The sequence below is a fragment of the Pinus tabuliformis genome, chromosome 5_1 (assembly GCF_031772625.1).
Source record: "Pinus tabuliformis cultivar Carrire ecotype Pingquan chromosome 5_1, CPIR1, whole genome shotgun sequence".
Classification (NCBI taxonomy): domain Eukaryota; kingdom Viridiplantae; phylum Streptophyta; class Pinopsida; order Pinales; family Pinaceae; genus Pinus; species Pinus tabuliformis.
The window spans coordinates 56,692,937-56,712,782 of record NC_142305.1 but is presented as its reverse complement, the minus strand read 5'-3'; the positions used below and the strand labels follow the sequence as shown (position 1 = coordinate 56,712,782).

The following is a 19,846-nucleotide window of genomic DNA, read 5'->3' as shown; positions in this document are numbered from 1 at the left end:
TTGGAGATCTAGCATTCCTTAGGCTCTTAGCATCATTTGAGACTAGAACACATGCCTGATTCTACCCAAATTAACATATAGTCTTAACAATCCTAACTTATGGAAGCCTCCCTTGTGTTGGAAAAGTTCCAAACTAAAGTGTGGGGAATATCTATTGAGGTGACAGTGGGTCGTCTTCTTCATTGACAGAGAGCTATCATTTTGGTTCGTGGGACTTTATATTGTTGTCAGTGCTAAATTTTGTTATGACACAACTCACTTGCTATATTTTGCATAATTTGTAGGCATGGAATCAGGTAACTTTTCGCATTTTCCATACCCCATATTGATATTAGATAGCATTATTCCCTAATATTTTGGTTGTCTATCCCAAAGCCCATAATAGAAGGTGCAACAATACATACCAACCCATAGAAGCTAAAATGTTAATTTCCCATGCATGCCTTGTTATTGTGTAAATATCTTCAAAGAAAGTTTTCTTATTTGAACACCAAAAAGATAGGCATTACTTATAAGATCACTATAAAAAGAGCCAAAAATTACTATAAAATAGGTAATTTTCATAAAATCAATTGTGAAATAGTAATTAATTTTTAGAAAATGATATTGCAATTAGTTAATTGTTAATCTCAAATCTGCAACTAGCATACAAATTGTGAACAAATGAAAACACCAATGTTATGCATCAGAAAAAATCAGTTAGTAAAAAATGTTTACAGTTATGCATGCTGAAGTAAAATTTTTAAGTATGCATCTGCTAAAGGAGTATATTTTGCATAATTTGAAAGGAGGCATATCAGTTCCAAGATTCAACCTTCAGTGAATTTGCAATAAAACTTCAACCAAAAAAACATAAACAGTGTGACACAGTCTAATTATAATAAGTACGAGAAGCCATGGACAAAAAACACACCTCATTTTCATCTGGAAACTCAGCACTCCCCATAAACAACATATGCTCTACAAAATCAAGGATTGTAGAGTTATTCATGCTAAATACTAAAAGAAGTATGAATGCAATGAATAGTCAATATTTATCATTTGAAAAAAAAAAATTACAAGGCATACTCTAAAAGAAGTAGCAAAGAAATGCATATATTCCGAGTTCATTTTCTGAAGGATTCTCCAACCAACATCTCAGAATGTCTAGCTGGATGAGAGGTTGCAAGACTTTAATTTAGAGCCTCCCACAAAATATTCTTACCCTTAAAAAAGAAAAGTTCAGGAAACATGTCATGACAAAAACTTTGTGATGTAATAAATTATCGTGACAGAGCATACCTTCAGCAAGCTATATATTTATAGGTTTGGGAAGTTTGGAACTAGGAAAATAATTGGAACCTTCATAATATAGACAAGTATGCTAGAATTTATCACGTGATAAACAAACTTTTTGACTATATTATTAGATATTGAACCAAACTTTCACCCTCGAGTTTATTATTCAAAAGTTATATCATCATTGGTAGAAGGTTCATTGCTACTTTATCAAATTGTAGAAAGGTTCTGATATGATTTTCAACGATTATTTCTCAAACGGAATATGGTTCCCAGATGTTGCAAGTATCAGAAAGAAGAAGAAAAGGTTATATTACAAGTCATGTTTGTACTTGCATAGCTTCTCTAGAAACAATCTTATCCGTTGAATATGATAAGAAACTTTTTTCCTTCTGCCCAACTCATACACATGTTGGAAAATGCAAAGTGGCAGCTTGTAATTCTTATTTTTTTCTCAACCTTAATATTTGGTTGTGAATTTTTGTTAGTCTTCTTTATTTTTTTAGTTAGATCTTTTCATAAAACAAATATCAAGAACGAAACAACAACAATAGAGGACACAAAAATTAGGCTCTCAGCCAGGGCAAAACCCCTCCAAGGGGAAAACCCGAAAAACTCTTCTCTTCTTATAGAATCTACTTCAATTGACACACAAAGTCCCAAACCCTAGAACAAGTCCTTCTACAAGTACCAAGTCAGCTTTTCTTCAAGTCCTTCTTTGATTTTGCACCAACCAGCTACAAACTGCAACTTTGACCAGCCAACTTCAATACTGCAGCTCATTTTGCAACTTCGATCTTGCAATTTTGGCCTTGCAGCTTCTACAAAAACCATAATTCACCTTCCTTTTGAGACCTTCCTAGAGCAAGACAACTCTTCCTAAGGTCAACAAGGTCAAGGTGGGGTATTCTTCCTTCCATCTACAAGATGCTGCAATTTGTCTTACTGCAACTCAACCTTGCAACTTCGACCTCCTTTTGTAGCACCAAAAACCCTAGAACTTCACACATGTGAGAGAGATAGAACCCAAAATAGAGATTTTTCCTTTCTTCTTGGATTATTCTTGTCTCCTAGACCTTGCTCCTATTTTCTGCTTCTCCTAGCTACATATTTAACTTCTTTAGTGAATGAGTTCTAAATGAGGTCGAACTACTCCTTTATATGGCCTTTCTAGGGGATAGAATTACCTCTTTGTAGGCCTATTACCAACCACCTGTGGGTAGTGTTTATAGGAGAATTTTTTTCTCCTAGATGGTGTTGAAGAATCTAGGGCAAACATATTTGGGGTGATTCTTCAATACATGATAACAATTTGTGAAGTGTTAATGCAATTTTATCTTAGCTTGATTGTTTACTTCATTATTAGCATGTGTAAGTTAACTTCATCAAACTGCTATCAAACAAAAAGAGACAAGAACACAAATGGTTGGCTATTTTCCAGGGCCCAAATCTCTCCCTCTTGGAGAGGAAAAACCATGCGTAAATTCTTCTTATAGAGATTCCATTGACGAATACCAAGACCATGACCCTTGACACAATCTGCCTCTCCAAGACCAAGACATCAATCCTCTTCCTCGAACACTGCTGAGATCATCATGAGTGTTGTGTCATTGAGGCTCTCACTGAGATCTTTATTACTGCTTCTAACATTTTCTCCATAACTATTCCTTGAAGTTGCCACTGAGGTGATTTCTGCACCTTACTGTAGCTTGGGAGAATGTGTGAGATCATGATCCTTGTCGAGACTGTTCACCCTTGTCATCATGGTCACAACTCCCTTCATTATCATTGCTTACTGCTCCTTTCAGCATATCGAGACTGCAACTCTAAAATTGATTATCACCGCTCTTTATTGTGCTTAGACTGCAGTAGACACAGTCATCACCGAAATATTCTTCAACATAATTACATCGATGTTGTGATTGAGATAGCAACTTCAAGATTACTGTGATCTTTATTAGACCGAGACAATGAGGACAGTAAGGGCACAAAAACACTTATATATATCTATATATCTATATCTATATATATATATATATATATATATATATATATATATATATATGCCGAGATTAATAGCACATACTTCATGCCAATGCTTTCTGCACCTTATCCATTGTCCTTTCTCCTTCATCCATCTGAGATCTATGAAGTATGAGATCTAGACTGCAACTACAGGTATGTCGATATTGGGACCTAGTCCAGACCTTAGTTAATGTTGCGTCTTCACCCGAAGTAGTTCATTCACCCGACATCTGGCTATGACTACACCTAATGCCCAACCGAGGTGCAGTCAAGCCCTAATACGAATCTCCTTCGTGTTTGCAGATATGTGATGTCTCTCCTTGACTGTGTATACCTATAGCCGAGACTTATATAAAATTTCAAAGAGAATAGCAAGGTTCTGATCTTCCTTGACTGTGGCTTCTTCACCCAATATTTACTCGAAATTTCAGAGAGGTGAATGCGAGTTCCTTGCTTGGTGTTTGCGGATACCCTAGCCCACTGTAATGCAGATCTTCTGCTCCTTCATCACCGGAAAGAATGCGAGATTTATTGTCTTCTCTTTGCTGACCCTTCATGGGTATTTATAGTGGTTTGAGCACTATAATTGAGCCGACATTACCTTATGAACCGACATGACCATTGCTTCAAGTTGACATGACATGTATTTGTTGATTTGTAGTAACATTGGATGTGCTCTAGCCACAAAATTTGGTGGAGAGTTTGGGGCACATGAGATCTCCAATACCCAGAAAGGGTTTGGGCAGATTCTAAACAGTTCAGGAGATATTAAAATAATTAATATTTTTAATTGAGTCCCTAAGTCTAAACTTAGGGAAATTAAAATATTAATGTGGATTAACATAAAACTATGTTAGAATGGTCCAAAAGACATGGATCAAGCCAGATCTAATCTTAGCCACCGATTAGGGACTTAATCTTGGTCGTTGATATGTCAACGAGAAAAGTATAAGAGGAGGCTTCAGGGTCACTTGGAGGATACACCAGATGATCAGTCATTCTATTATCTAGAGCGAGGTTTTCTAAAAGAGATAGAATCAGTGATCGGAGTTGCAGTTGAGGGGAATTGAGTACAGAGAGACAGAGAGGCAGAGATAGTGTCAGGAGAGCAGCGTAGAAGCCAGAGAGTGATGCAGTAGCAGCCAGGGCTCACGCAGGGCCACGCAGAGGTAGCCAAGAATTGCGCAGTGCTTCAGAGAGGCCAGCGTTGCTGATGTAGAAGGCCAGAATGTTGATGCAGGGCCTCCTAAGGTTGATGCAAACCCATTCAGGGTGACGCAGGGGGCAGAGAGAGACTGACGCAGTCTAGAAAGGCTGACGTTGGGTTTTCTGGGGCAGACTGGAGCTGAGGAGCTGCCGGAGGGTTTATCCGGGGTTTCAGCCGAGACATTTGTCTCAAACTGAGAGGTACTACTACCAAGGAAATTCTCTGTTGGGTAAGCCGGATTTGGCACCAAGATTGTACTTTGAAATTGCTTAATAAGAAAACCCTCTGATAGCTGCACCGGTTTTCCCACATTGGGTTTTTTTGGGGACATTGGTCCAAAAATAATGGTGTCATTTGGTGTGATTGTTTCTGTTTCCTTCAGTTGATGATCTATAATATGTTGAGCATGCACTAGTGTTTATTTTCAGTATTTACATTGTAAATAACTTGTTAAGTAATGAAACAAGTAGGTAGGAATAAATCAGTAAAGTGCATGGAGGGCTTCTAATTGGTAGACTTAGAAACTTCAACACAGTATCAAAGCATTGCAGATCACAGGAGAACTGAGGATATCAGTCGAGTGGAGCAATAGCAGCAGAAAACAGTTGCCCCGAGTGATAGAAGTTGTTTCTAGCAGAGCAACAACAAGGGAAGGGTGACGCAGTGCCTGTGTCATCAAGGGTGAGCAAGGAAGAGGCAGCGCAGAGGCTAAGGGAGGCAAAGGCAGCCTCATGCAGAGCCACTTAGAAGCTAGGAGGACTGACGCAGTTGGCTGAGGAGGCCGAGTTGCTGGTGTTGGGATTGCGCAAAGCTTAGGAGCCATCACCTTCAGGTCGCTGGGGTTTAGAATGCTGTGGGAACATTGCAGAGTGGAGATGGTGAGGTACTGTAGTCAAAACCGTACATGATAGGGCAAGGCCAAGAGGAGGGAGTTGCTACTGAGGGTTTCTAGCTGAAAAATCCAGATCAGTGGTGTGGTTGCACAGACGATCGACAGAAGGATTTCCAGGAGGGAAATCAAGACTCAAAGGGAGTCACATCAAGAAATTCCAGGAGGGAAGTAGAAGAGCATCATGGCACTACACGGAGTAAGAGATCAGGACAGGCTGGACGGAGCATCATACGTCGCAGTCTGGAAGGCCAGAATCTTATCCGTACTTGACAAAAATCGTGTCAAGCACTTCGCCTTGAAGACAATAGCTATCCTAGTCGACCCAACTGATAATGACAAGTATGAGGAGGCAATGGCGAGGGCCAAGAGCATCATCCTTGAAGGGGTCAAGGACCATGTAGTACCATCCATTACCAAGAAGGAAACAACCTATGAGATGTGGGAGGCCCTAAAGAAATTTTACCAGCATACTTATGTGCAAAGAAGAATGTTACTAGAAAATCAGTTGAGGTCATATCAGATGAAGAAGGGAGAACCTATTGACACCTTCCTCGGAGGACTGGATGAGATCCAAGATCAGTTCACTGCTATAGAAGCCATGCCGGATCAGGAATTGATGGTGAGGACAACCTTGAATGCAGTCGCAGAAGACTGGGAGGTATTTTTCCAGAGTATACTGGGCAGAGGGACACTTCCACCTTGGGATGAGATGTGGGCAACTCTTCGCCAAGAAGAGATCAGACGATAGTCAAAGGTGGGAAGCAACAGTAAGGGGATTAGAGTCAAAAAGGAAGAGGAGGAAGATGTTGCCCTAGCATCTGAGGGAAAGCAAGAAAAGCGGAAGAAGAAGGATCTCTCCAAGATCAAGTGCTTCCACTGTGGTGAACTGGGTCATTATGCAACCCATTGTCCAAGGAAGAAGAGTAAGGGAGAGTCTTCTGAGACTAAGGCAGCGCCAGCAAGGGCAGAGAAGGAAGTGGAGACAGACGATGACTATGCCATGATTGTAAATGCACCACTTGAGCGGAAGTGGGGAGACATAGAGTTTTACTCAGGTGGACTATCGACAATGAGGGGCAGGATCCTCGAGGTACCCAGCCTCTTGGATTGGACCTTTCTATGGGAACCCCGAAGAGGAGTAGTAGGACTAGCTGATGTACGTAGAGACGGATGCGGATGAAGTGGTAGAGAGAGCGACAGTGCAGGATTATCGAGACAGCGCGAGGCTAGCAGGTTGCAACAGCGCGAGAGGCACGGGAGTGTTGCACCAATGCAGGATGGCACAGAGAGGGCTACAACAGTGCGAGATGCAGGGAGTTGTTGCAACAGTGCAAAGGTCAAAGAGAGAGCACTTGTCAGTGATAGAGGGAGCTTCAGCAGCAGGATGGTCTCTAGCTCAACAAAGAGGTTAGAGTTGGGAGATTAGTTACTTACTTCTTAGTAACTGAGTTGTAGTGCAGTAATGGGCAGCACAATGCAACATGATGAGAGGAGTTGGTGATGGAGTTTACTGGGCCAGATGGAAAGCTGGTGGTTCTTAGGGACATACATTCATACCCCCCTCATACCCCCCTCAGACAGTTTTGGCTCACCATATGGAGGTTGATTTGAGGCATGGAGACATAGCATGGGCAGTAGAGCTGAGGATTTCAGAGGATGGGAGAAAGACCACACCACCATATCTGGACATACAAGCAGTACTGGATAGATATCTAGTAGTTTTTGGAGATATACCACCTGGTTAACCACCTGATAGAGGATTTGAGCACACTATAGAGTTGGAGCCTGGTGTGTAGGTGATCATCACCACACCCTATAGGAATCTCAAGGCCTATAAGGATGAGATCGAGAGAGCCATTTAGGAGTTGTTAGCGTTGGGTCATATCAGACCGAGTTCTAGTCTGTTTGCTTCTTCGGTTGTGCTGGTGAAGAAGAAGGACGAGACTCTTCGCATGTGTATTGACTATAGGCCCTCAACAAGAAGACGTTGAAGAATAGGTATACCATTACGCGCATTGATGAGTTGATGGACGAGCTTAGAGGGGCAAGTACTTCTCTAGGATAGATCTGCAGTCAGGGTATCCTCAGATTCGGGTGAGAGAATAGGACATTCCGAAGACAACCTTCAGGCATCATTATGGGCATTTCAAGTTCCTAGTCATGCCTTTTGTTTTGACCAATGAAACGGCTACTTTTCAGTCATGCATGAAGCATGTGTTCCGAGGCCAATTGAGGAGGTTTGTACTGGTATTCTTTGATGACATCTTGATCTATAGTAGGACATGGGAGGAGCACCTGTAGCACTTGGAGACAATCTTGCATATATTGGAGGAGCAGCAGTTCTACTCAAAGATGTATAAGTGTGAGATTGGGTTGACAGAGATGCTTTAGTTGGGACACATCATTGGTGCATATGGGGTCAAGGTGCATGAGGAGAAGATTAAGGCCATTTGAGATTGGCTAGAGCCCCGATATTTGACAACATTGAAAGGATTTTTGGGCATATGTACCTATTATCGGAAGTTTGTGAAGGCCTTCTCATAGTTGGAAGCACCCCTTACTAATCTGACTAAGAAAGCGGCCTTTGTGTGAAGAGAGGGAACTCAAGCAGCATTTAATCACCTCAAGGAGGTGATGAGTAGTTATCTGGTTTTAGAACTCCTGGATTTTTCTCAGCCTTTCACATTGGAGTGCGATGCATCAGGTGTAGGGATCGGGGCAGTCTTGTCCCAAGGTGGGCACCCAATTACTTTCGAGAGTTGGAAGCTTCTATCTCATGAGCTGTCATATTCCATTTACAACAAGGAGATGTTGGCCATAATGCATGCATAGGACAAATTTAGACAGTATTTGGTGGGGAATCGATTTAGGGTGAATAGGGATCACAACATTATTCGCCATTTCATGGGGTAGCAGGGCCTCAATGACAGACAACAGATATGGGTCAGCAAAGTGCAGGCCTATGATTTTGATATTGAGTATGTGCAGGGGAAGCACAACGTATTGGTGGATGCACTATCTAGGAGACCAATCGAGCTTTCACTCATGAGCATTTGTCATGATTGGAAGGCTCAATTATTGGTAGAGTACTCCAAGGATCGTCGGACGTGCGAGATCTTGGAGGGTAGCTATGCAGATGAGCGCTATAGGGTGATGGATGAGGTCATTGATTATAAGGGGCACATATTTTTAGTTTCAAGACCACAATTGAGGGAACTCGTCCTTCGAGCAGCTCATGATTCTCCTTTGTCCGAGCACCAAGGGTTTAGGTAGACATATATGGAAGTGAGAGAGTGCTTCACTTGGAAGGGCCTCAAGGGAGATGTGTTGAGGCATGTATGGGAGTACGAAGCTTTCCATAGGAATAAGGGAGAGTTGACCCATCCAGTAGGATTGTTGCAGCCTCTTCCCATCCCTGAGGGGAAATGGGAGAGCATCTCTATGGACTTCATTACTGGACTTCCCTCAGTGCAAGGGAAGGATTGTATTTTTGTAGTGGTCGACCGGCTGACCAAGTTTGCACACATCTTTGCCATACCGACATGGTATTCAGCCTCACAGGTGGTAGAGTTGTTCTTCAGGGAGGTCTTTCGTCTACACAGACTCCCTAAGGCCATAGTTAGTGACAGTGTTAAGTTATGGCATGTTCTATGCTTATAGCAATTTACTTCTTTTTCTTATTATATTCCACAGATTAGCAATCACATGTACATAAAGTAAAGTGCAAATAGAACATTGAACGATCGACAGAAAACAAGCCAAGACAAGAGACACAAGATGTGGCAGCTAGCCAGGGACAAACCCCAAAATGTGTGGGGAAACCCTTTGATCAAATATTCTTTTATCTTCAATAATTCAGAAGAGAGAAATAGTACAATAAATCTGATTTATATCAATAGTAGTAAACCCTAGATTAGCAACATCAGCATTAGTAGCTTCATCATCAAAACTAGGGCAGTCGATATCTCACAAACCGACCGTCGAATCAACATGATTCCACCACCAAAAGTTGCAGCCTTTAGAGGAGGTTCAGATGAACCTACAACGCAGTTTAGAAGAGGAGGCTTGATGGTCCACGCTGGTCAAACTTTGGATCTGCAGTTGCAACTTCAGTTTCAGCAACTTCCTTCAAACTAGGGCAGTCAATATCTCGCAAACCGACCGTCGGGTCGACTTGATTCCACCACCAAAAGTTTCAGCCTTCAGAGGAGGTTCAAATGAACCTATAGTGCAGTTTAGAAGAGGAGGTTTGATGGTCCACACTGGTCAAACTTTGGATCTGCAGCTGCAGCTTCCTTCCACATGTGTGAGAAAGAGACTCTTTTCTGCGTAGTAGAGAAGACCCTCTTTTCTGCGCAGGAGAGAGAGAGATGTGATAAGATCAGTGAGTGCAAATGAGGAAAAGTCCTCTTGTATTTATACACAACGTTGATGTTTGAATAGATGCAACTGTTGGGTTTTTGAGCCTACATGAGTTGTAGGTCGGCTTGATAATAATTCCATAATCAAAATAAATTCATATCTCCATAAATACTTATTGGAATCGGATGATATTTAGATCAATCCTACACCTCTCAATGAGAGGAATCTAATAAAAATATTATTAGCCATGAATAAGATGCCCCACATGAAGTTTGGCCCTAGTTGCCAATTTAACAGACAGGGATAGCCGATTCATGGGAGGATTTTGGCAGGAGCTCTTCAAACTAGTCGGCACTACGCTCACCCCAAGCACCAACTATCATCCGCAGACCGATGGTAAGACAAAGAGGGTGAACCAATGGTTAGAGGGTTATCTCAAGAATTATGTGACATGGTAGCAGAGGGCTTGGATTCGATGGTTGCACCTGGGAGAGCATTGTTACAACACCACCCATCATATGTCCATTCATATGACTCCTTTCTGTGCTTTATATGGTTATGATGCTTTATCTTTTTATGATATTGTTTTTGGAGACAACAGGGCCCAAAAGGCCAATGATTGGATTCTAGAGAGCTAAGATATCTTCAAGGCTCTTAAGGATATCTTATAGGCAACCCAGAACCAGCAGAAGATGTATGTTGATCGAAGTCGAGTAGAGAGACATTTTGAGGAGGGTGACTTGGTCTACCTTTAATTGCAGCCATACTGACAGTCCACACTCAAGCAGAAGGGGGCAGAAATCTGCAACCGATATTCTTTGGGTCATACAGAGTGATAAGGAGAGTTGGACAGGTGGCTTACGAGTTGGAGCTACCACCAGGGAGCAGGATTCATAACATCTTTCATGTGTCATGCCTCAAGAAGGTGTTGGGGCAGAAAATAAACACAAATGCAACCTTAACACATATATAGATTAGCAATTGAAATAACTGAGACAAACACGCAAGGGACACTGTTATTTTTGGACAATCATCCCCGGAAAAACCCAATGCAGGAAAACCAGAGCAGCAGATATGAGGGTTTTATTATTATGAAGTTTCTAAATACAACTAGGGTGCCAAAAATGGCTCACCCAACAGAGAATACCCTTGGTAGAAGTACCTCTCCTCGGAGACAGATATTCTGGTTCATTAGTCATCGGATGAACGATCCCACAGAAACTACGGAAGATCCTTAGCTAGAAAACAAAAGCTTCTCCCTTCCCAGCTCACCAGCACTCAATTTGCCCCACAAAAAAACTCTTGATGCTGCCTCTTGTCCCTGCATCAGCTCTGCTAGCCTCTGCATAGCTACTGATTCCTCTGCGTCAACCCCTTATCTCTCTGCGTCAGCCCTCAGACCCTCTGTGTCACTCATGCTGGCCTCCTCAGCCTCTGCATCAGCCTTCCCGGGCTCTGTACTCTCTCTCTGGTACTATCTTTGCCTCTCTATTATGTATTCTCAGCCTCGCCTCGTACCAAACTACCCCTCATTGCAACAGATCACTAGCTTGATTCTCTCAGCAAAACCCCACTCCAGAAAATAAAATTGACTGATCAATTTGGTGTATCTCCAACTGACCCTCAAGCCTCCTCTTATACTTTTCCTATTGATGATTCAACCGCCGAGATTAAGTCCCTAATCAACAACTAATATTAGATCTGGCTTGATCCTCGTCTCTTAGAACTTTCTCACCCTTTTTATATTAATACACATTCATATTTTAATTTTCCTAAGTTTAGGCTTAGGAACCTCTTCATCCGGGTGGAATTTCTCCAAATGATTTCTGGGTCTTGGATATCTCATGTGCCTTAGCATCTCCACCAATTTTCATGGCTAGAGCACATCTAATTCTACCAAAAATCAACACTCCCTCTTAGCGAGGAATGTGCTCTAGTAATGCTTCACCATAGAAACATCATACTAATCTTCCACATGTACCAGTGCTGATGCTTGGCCTATTGCCTCACATCCCCTGCATTGTTGCTTCCTATACTGCTGCCCATGGCACTGCCACTGCCACTGCCACGTCTGTACCAGTGTTACAGGAACCGCCCCCCCCCCAAGGATCCAAAGGCAGATTCACATCCCTTACGGATCCGCCACCGATCCTTCAATGGAACTACGGATCGGAAAATTGGATCCACGGTTCCTGCAAAATCGTATTTGTGGGGGCTCGATCTGCAGCTCCTAGTACTTGATCTGTGGTTCCTATTTCCCGATCCGCGATCCCAAAAGGATTGGGTGCGGATCTGTGGAGGTTCGAGTGTGTATCCACCCCAGATCGCGAGAAGATCTTAGATAAGGTGGACGGTTCCACGGGCTTTTTTTGTTTTCTTGTTTTTGGAAATTCCGAATTGTTCTGTGAGGAACTACACTTTCCGAATACTCCCAAGGTGCCCCTTGATGCTCCCTAGATGCTTCCTAGATGCTCCCTAATAGTAATGTTAAATTCTTAAAGTAAAAGTGACATTCTCATTTATCTTTCATTTCCATCCTTTTACTTAAATTTTTAACATTACCATGAAATGACCCAGGATGTTTGAGAGTGATTCTAACCTCATCAGACTTCATATGGAGAAAATAGAACATTCAAAATTCAGCAGACTTAACAGTTTTTAGAATCAAAGGGATTGTGGTGTTTCATTGGATTATATCATGTATGAGGTCATGTGATTAGCATTCAATCAAGAGCAACAAGCCCTATATGTACCCCAGTGTTGGTGTTATTGATTTTTGAACTCCTTTGTCATGGCCTTAGCAATTATGTACCCTTCACTCAAGTCAAAATCATTGATCAGGCATGTTAAGCTTTCTCTAGCATATTATAAGGCAATGTTGACTAAAATACCTATAGAATTGAAGTAGAGGCAAAGGCTAAACAAGAGAAGAGGAATCTAGATTGTAGATGGTTAATGTTGGAATAATTAACCATTGATGTACAATGGATGCCACATCTATCTTGATTTATGTAAAAATATGCATGTTTTCATGTCTTCTACAACTAATTTGGTATTTTGGATGTTTTTTAATATAAATGCAAAGAAATATAATATCTCTCTCTCTCTCTCTCTCTCTCTCTCTATATATATATATATATATATATATATATATATATATATAGTAGACGCTTCCGAGACGCTTCACTTCCTCTATTTTTGGAAAATGATGCTTCCGCATCTCCGCTTCCAAAAAACGTCCCTGTTTCATCCCCACTTAGTGCAAAATTTGTCTGTACTGCAGCTCCCTCTCAACATGCTTCATCATGCTGCCCATAGAACTACCACTGCTAACTGCTGCACTGCAACTCAATTACTGAGAATTAAGTAACTAACTTCACCCAAACACTGACATCCTGGTCAGCCTGGAAGCCTCGTGATGTTGAAGCTACCTGCTACTATCTTGTGCTCCCTTTGTTATCACTGCACTGCTACAAACACCTCTATGCCTCTCGCACTGCTGCAACCTCCACTGCGCTGCTACAGACTTCTGCACTCTAGCACTGCCTTGCCGGTCCATCACACCTTGCTCCACCAAACACCTGTCATCATGCTACTGTCGTTAAGGCCTCTTGTAGCCGTATGTGATCCAAGAGTTTGGGCACCTCAAGGATCTTGCCCCAGCATGTGGTCCTCCTGACTACAACTCTAGATCACCCCACCTCCCTCATGGAGATGTGGCTTCCATCTCTGCCAAAATCTCGAACTGGTTCCCTTCTCCCTCTTTCGCAGTTGCCCCAAAAAAACTCAGATCTAGATTTCTTTGGTGCAAGAAACCCTCTAAGGAACAAGCTCCTCTAGACTCCCTCTAAATCCTGATTTCCTTCACGGAATTCCTCTGGCCAAATGTCAAATCACTCCTCTCCAATCCTCCTTTCCTATTGGAACTCGGATCTAGATTTCTTGGCTAGAAATCCATCAAGGTAGTGCTTCCCTCTACCTTGGTTCCATCTCCTTAGACACTGTCCTCAACAGATAGAATCAATGTCCCACCAGCTCCTCAAATCACAATCTGCACAACTCCCTTAGCCCTGACATCTGAAGAATCTGAGCCCTTCTATCTCTGCACAATCAGTGAGATCTGTATCAACTCCTCCTGGCCTCTATCCGCGCTAACCCTTCCCTTGGCTCGAAATGTTGATGCAGGCTCTACGTGAGCCTTTGCGTCACCCTCTAAGAACTGCATCACTTATTACTTTGCTGCTTCAGCTCTGGAATAGCGTTGCCTCTTAGGACAATTGCTACTACTACAAATTATTCAGATTACAGTTGGTGCCTTCAGTCGTCCTGTGATCTGCAATGCTTTGATACCATGTTGAAATTTCAAAGTCTGACACGTCAGAAATCCCTACTGCATTATCTGGTTTTTTTTCTCCTACTTGTTATTTTCATTAACAAGTTATTTATAAATATAAATACTGAAAATAAACACAAATGTAGCCTTAACACATATACTGATCAACAATTGAAATAACTAAGACAAACATGCAAGGGACACTGTTATTTTTGGACAATCGTCCCCGGAAAAACCCAATGCTGAAAAACCGGTGTAGCAGATATGAGGGTTTTATTATTATGCAGTTTCTGAATACAACTAGGGTGCCAAAAATGGCTCACGTAACAGAGAATTCCCTTGGCATAAGTACCTCTCCTTGGAGACAGATATTCCGGCTGATCAGTCAAAAGATGAACGATCCCATAACACTACGACAGCTCCTTAGATGGACAGCGAAAGCTTCTCTACTGCTCTGCCCCAAGAAAAATATCTCAGTGCTGCCTTTTGGCCCTGCGTTAGCTCTGCGTAGCTACTGATGCCTCTGCGTTAGCCCCTTGGTTCTCTGCATCAGCCATCATACCCTTTGCGTCACTCATGCTGGCCTCCTCAGCCTCTGCATAGCTCCTAGCTAGCTCTGCGTCAGCCTTCTCAGGCTCTGCGTTGTCTCTCTGGTACTATCTTTGCCTCTATGCTATGTATACTTGGCCTTGTGTCGAACTACCCCTCGCTGCAACAAATCGCTAGCTCGATTCTCTCAACAAAACCCCACTCCAGAAAATCAAACTGACTGATCAATTTGGTGTATATCCAACTGACCCTCAAGCCTCCTTTTATACTTTTCCTGTTGACGATTCAACGGCCGAGATTAAGTCCCTAATCAATGAATAAGATTAGATCTGGCTTGGTCCCCGTCTCTTAGAACTTTCTTACCCATTTTATATTAATACACATTAATATTTTAATTTTCCTAAGTTTAGACTTAGGAACCCCATTAAAAATATTAATTATTTTAATATCTCTTCATCCAGGTCTCCAAACGATTTCTGGGTATTGGAGATATCATGTGCCTTAACCTCTCCACCAATTTTCATGGTTAGAGCACATCCGATGCTACCAAAAATCAACACCTCCAAGCATAAACTTGGTTGATAGAGAATAGGACCACCTTTCTCATCTAGCTCGAGGAGCCTAGAACCTCTTTAGTCATTAACACGATGATCGTGCAGTCATCGGAGACACAATCTCTACAACACCGGAGGCACCGGGTCGTTAGTACCTAAAGGGAGGTATCATTAATCAAGTCTTTTCTTGCTTCCCCTTGGCCTCTTTCACACAACCTACTCTAGAGACTAGCTTCAAAATAGTAATGAGGAAGGATCCATATAATATCCCCAATTTTGTGAGCATGGGAGTCACTAAGGAATTTTGCCCAATTTCAGTAATATTAATTAAAAATGGGTAAATATTATTGGAGAAAGGTGGATAGAATTATTTTATTGGAGAATTGTGGCAAATTATTATTTTATTAAATGGCAGTGAAATTAACTTAGTGGAAAATGACCCCCACTAATAAAATAATATTAAAAAAGGAGTCTAGAGGCACGAGGAAAAATTATAAAAGGAGGATGGACTCATTTTGTGGATTATCTTTTGACTACTACACTTCATATTTCATCATCTATTGGAGTTGTTTAGCACAAGGGCCAGAGTGTTGTTTAGCACCAAGAATTCCAAGCGGAATTCCACCCTCATTTCGGAGAACTTTACGTGTCTCCCTAGTGAGGCAATTTAGGGAGTTCAATTTAGAGCTTCCATTGGATATTCAGTAGTGCCTTTTTCAATTTGGGGAGCTCAATTTAGAGCTTCCATTGGATATTCAGTAGTGCATTTTTCTTGGGTGCAAAGGTATTTTGTGGATCACATTGTGGGAGCAAGCGTGGTGAGATTTTACATGTATTGTTATACTAGAGTTTGGAGCTCGATTTGCCGAGCTAAATTGAAGGCTATTACCTAGGTCAGTTTTTCTATCTTTTGGCAAGGGCGCAAAAGCTATTGACCAAGTGCTCTGCAGGGGTTTAGAGAAGTGGAGTCGGGAGAGATGAGGGTTGGCGATAGGAGGTATTTCTTAGTGGAGAATTTAGCCGGGGCTGGGAGAAATTTCCCATGGTAGATTTCGGCATAATTCAGTAGTATCAAAACTGTGGGGCGTTTTTTGGCTAGATTACGCGATTCACATTTGTTGGGGGTCACTAGGGGTCAGTGGATTCAGCCCAAACCCTTTCTGGGTTTTTGTGGGTTTATTGAGAGGAGTCTATGGCTTATTTTACAGAATTTTCTGAGCAATATTCAGGCTTGAAATCATCATTCTTATAGTAGGACATATTCTTGATTAACTGGTAAATTTGCATCACTTTCTGGGTTCAGTTTTGGCTTGGAGTTGGGCCAAACCCTTCTTGGGTATTTTTGGGTATGAGGAGTGGAGCTCATGGCTGCAATTTTAGGGTGACTAAGGCATACTTCAAAGCATAATATTTAGTCCCATTTTAGCAGCATTAATAGTAATTTCCTTGGTAGTGCGCGTACCAGTTTGGGCCAGTATTTCAGAGTTGTCTCACCTGGGTTTAGCATAGCTTCTAGTAGCAAACCCAGGTTCCATTTTCCTTACTCATACTCATAATTCTCGAGATTAATAAAATGGTTCAGTTTTTTCTGCTTTATTTTCCTGGGGTTTTGATATGCATGTGCGGTATCTGTTTATGGTTGGTGTTCCTTGTACATGTTTCTATTACTTACTGTAAATTTTCAATTTGGAGTATTACAATACACCTAGAATAGGCATCTAATTAAAAGCAACCAAGATTTTTGCATCACACCTAAGTCTTAGGATTTGCATATCATATATGATAGTTAAGCATTCAAGCAATGGTTATTCATTTGGTTACTTGGTCTTTAATTGATCTAAATCAAGTTAAGTTCACTCAATTAGGCACTGGTCTCATTAAGAATTCAATCTAATCTCTAAAAGCTTGCTAAATCAACCAAGTGGCTAGGCCATTCAATTGTGTCTCCCAGGCTCATTGGTTGCCAACAAGTCTTGCATTTCTATCTTCCGTAGAGACTACCCCCCATAGCCTATTGTTCTGAGACAACTAGAATGGAGAGGTCAGGGATCAGAGTGACAGCCCCCGACCCGAGTCATTGTCACACCGTACTCATACAATCTAAGTGACAAGAAGACCCATTCATTATTGCTTAGTTTGGAGGCATGTTATGGTACAATGGTTCATTTGGGATCTTGGTTTCAGTTTACAAATGCCTCTGCAGTTTGTGAAAATTTCTAACCTGAAATTCTACTGCAGCAACTAATTTATTTCACCTACTTATTCTTCACAATAAGTTATTTAAGAAATTCCTTCAACAAATATTAAAATAAATTCTACTGCAGTTATCACATAATTACATAGAGAAACTACATACACAAGAACCAATCACATCAACATAGTTGTTTTTGGACAATTGTCCCCGGAAAAAACCAATGTGAGAAAACCGATGCAATAGATGAGGGTTTTATTAATCTTCAGCAACAATCGCTTTTACAGGAATGATTTTACAGAGAAACTAAGAGAAAATACCTGAGACTTTCCCCTGGAAACTTTCTGACACTTTGGAGACCCTTCTCCCACTCCTGCATCACCTCTGCACCACTCTGCGTCCCTTTGCGTCAGCCTGCATGAAGGCTACGTCTCCCCTAGATTGTGTCTCTCTCTACGCTATCTCTCAATGTCCCTATGTCACCTCCTCCTCAATCACTGACTATTGTTGATACCTTCCTCTTCCTCCACCCTGCAACTCTCCTTCTGAAATCGATCTCCTTCTTTTGAGAATCAATTTTCCTTGAGATACTGAGTATCTGTCGTTACGTCTCCAAATGATCCTCAAGTCTTCTCTTATACTTTTCTTGTTGATGAATCAACGACCAAGATTAAGTCTCTAACCAAGGGCTAAGATTAAGACAGACTTGATTCTTGTCTCTTAGAAGCTTCTCACCCTTATCTTTATTAATACCCATTAATATTTTTATTTTCCTAAGTTTAGACTTAAGAACCCATTAAAAATATTAATTATTTAATAACTCATCATGTGGGTGGAGTTTCTCCAACGATTTTTGGGTCTTGTAGATCTCATGTGCCTTAGTCTCTCCACCAAATTTCAAGGCTAGATCATATCGATGCTACCAAAAATCAACACTCCCTCTTAGCGAGGAATGTGCTCTAGCCAATGTTTTTAAAATTGGAACCGGTGACCGGACTGGTCCACCTAATGAACCGGTTTACCGATCGAAACCTGTCTAACCGGGACTGGTTTGGTCTAAACGAACTGGTTTTAGAAAAATACATTAAATAATTAATTTTTAATGAAAAAACTATTTTTAAAATTTAAAACCATGATTCCAAGCCAATAGAGACAAAATATGCAAAGATTGCTCATTTATATACCATGTAAAGGTGAATATATCAAAATGGCACCGAGTGTAATACATATCATCGACAAAATACATAAGCAATGAGGCTCTAAATGGCCTTTAGAGTGCAAAAACAAAACCTACAAACTATGGGGCTAGTGGCCTACTACAAGACTCAAGTCTACACATATGATAATACTATAATAGTGATCAACATTATCACTTGAAACTTCTCATGAGTCATCATGATCAAACTCAGTTGGTTGAGTCTCGACTCCCAAACTTTGCAATCACAAACTTCTTTATTGGTTCAGTGACTTGAGTCTCAAACTTCTGAAGGTATTATGCCCTAATATGCCCTATTATTTCACTTGGTGCTCCACATGGCTCTACATGGCCTCCTATGCCAGCCAAGTGTTGCTTGAACCTGTTAATACCCCCTCCTTGAATGGATTTTTGACAATATTTATAGATCATTTTGCCATCAATCATATCGCAATGAGCCCATGCAGTATCTCTGGCTTTTGGAGGCACGATGACTACTACTTAGATTAAACTCTGATGTTCCAATACTCCAGCAAAAGCTCAACACTCTCCAAGCTCCCAAGAAAAATCACAAACACTCCAAATGAGATGTGTGAGACAAATGAGAGGGAGAGGAGCCTCTTAAAGGTTTGTAGAGGGTGTTTTTGGAGGGAAAGCACCTTTAGTTTCCCTCCAAAACCCCTAAAACACAATCAAAAAGTCGTTTTTTCAATTGACGGTGGGCATGCCTCCTAACCGGCCGGTTTAGGACAGAACCGGCTGGTTAGGACCGGTTTTTTGCAAAAAAAGGAGAAATGCCCCCCTGACCAGGGATTTTGGCCGGTTTTGACCGGTGGGCCTGCTAACCGGCTGGTTAGACCGGTAACCAGTTAGCAAGGTCGGTTTTGAAAACTATGGCTCTAGCAATGCTTCACCATAGAAGCATCACATTGATCTTCTCCATCGGCCCTCTGTGTTGATGCTTGGCTTGCTGCTCCACATCCACTCCACTGTTACTTCCTATACTGCTACCACCACTGCTACATCTGTACTAGAACTCCCTCTCAACATGTTGCATCATGCTGCCCATATCACTGCCACTGCTAACTACCGCACTGCAACTCCCGATACTTATCCATTTCTGCTACTGAAATGGATTCTTCACCGTCGCCATCTTCCCCCTTAAATAAACAAACTTTGTTCTTCCTAGAGCCTTGGTGAGGAGAAAACACCTGATACTTTCCCCTGGAAACTTTCTGACACTTTGGAGACCCTTCTCCC

The 19,846-nt window shown here is 41.6% G+C and overlaps 1 protein-coding gene across 1 annotated transcript in view; it reads right to left on the bottom strand.

Moving 5' to 3' along the window:
• LOC149163430 (nardilysin-like) overlaps positions 1 to 19,846 on the bottom strand; it is a 694,409-nt gene that overhangs the window by 606,799 nt on the left and 67,764 nt on the right. The window contains exon 3 of the mRNA XM_089431708.1: positions 914 to 960. Within this exon, the coding sequence (XP_089287834.1) occupies positions 914 to 960 (47 nt within the window). The remainder of the gene's footprint in view (positions 1 to 913; positions 961 to 19,846) is intronic.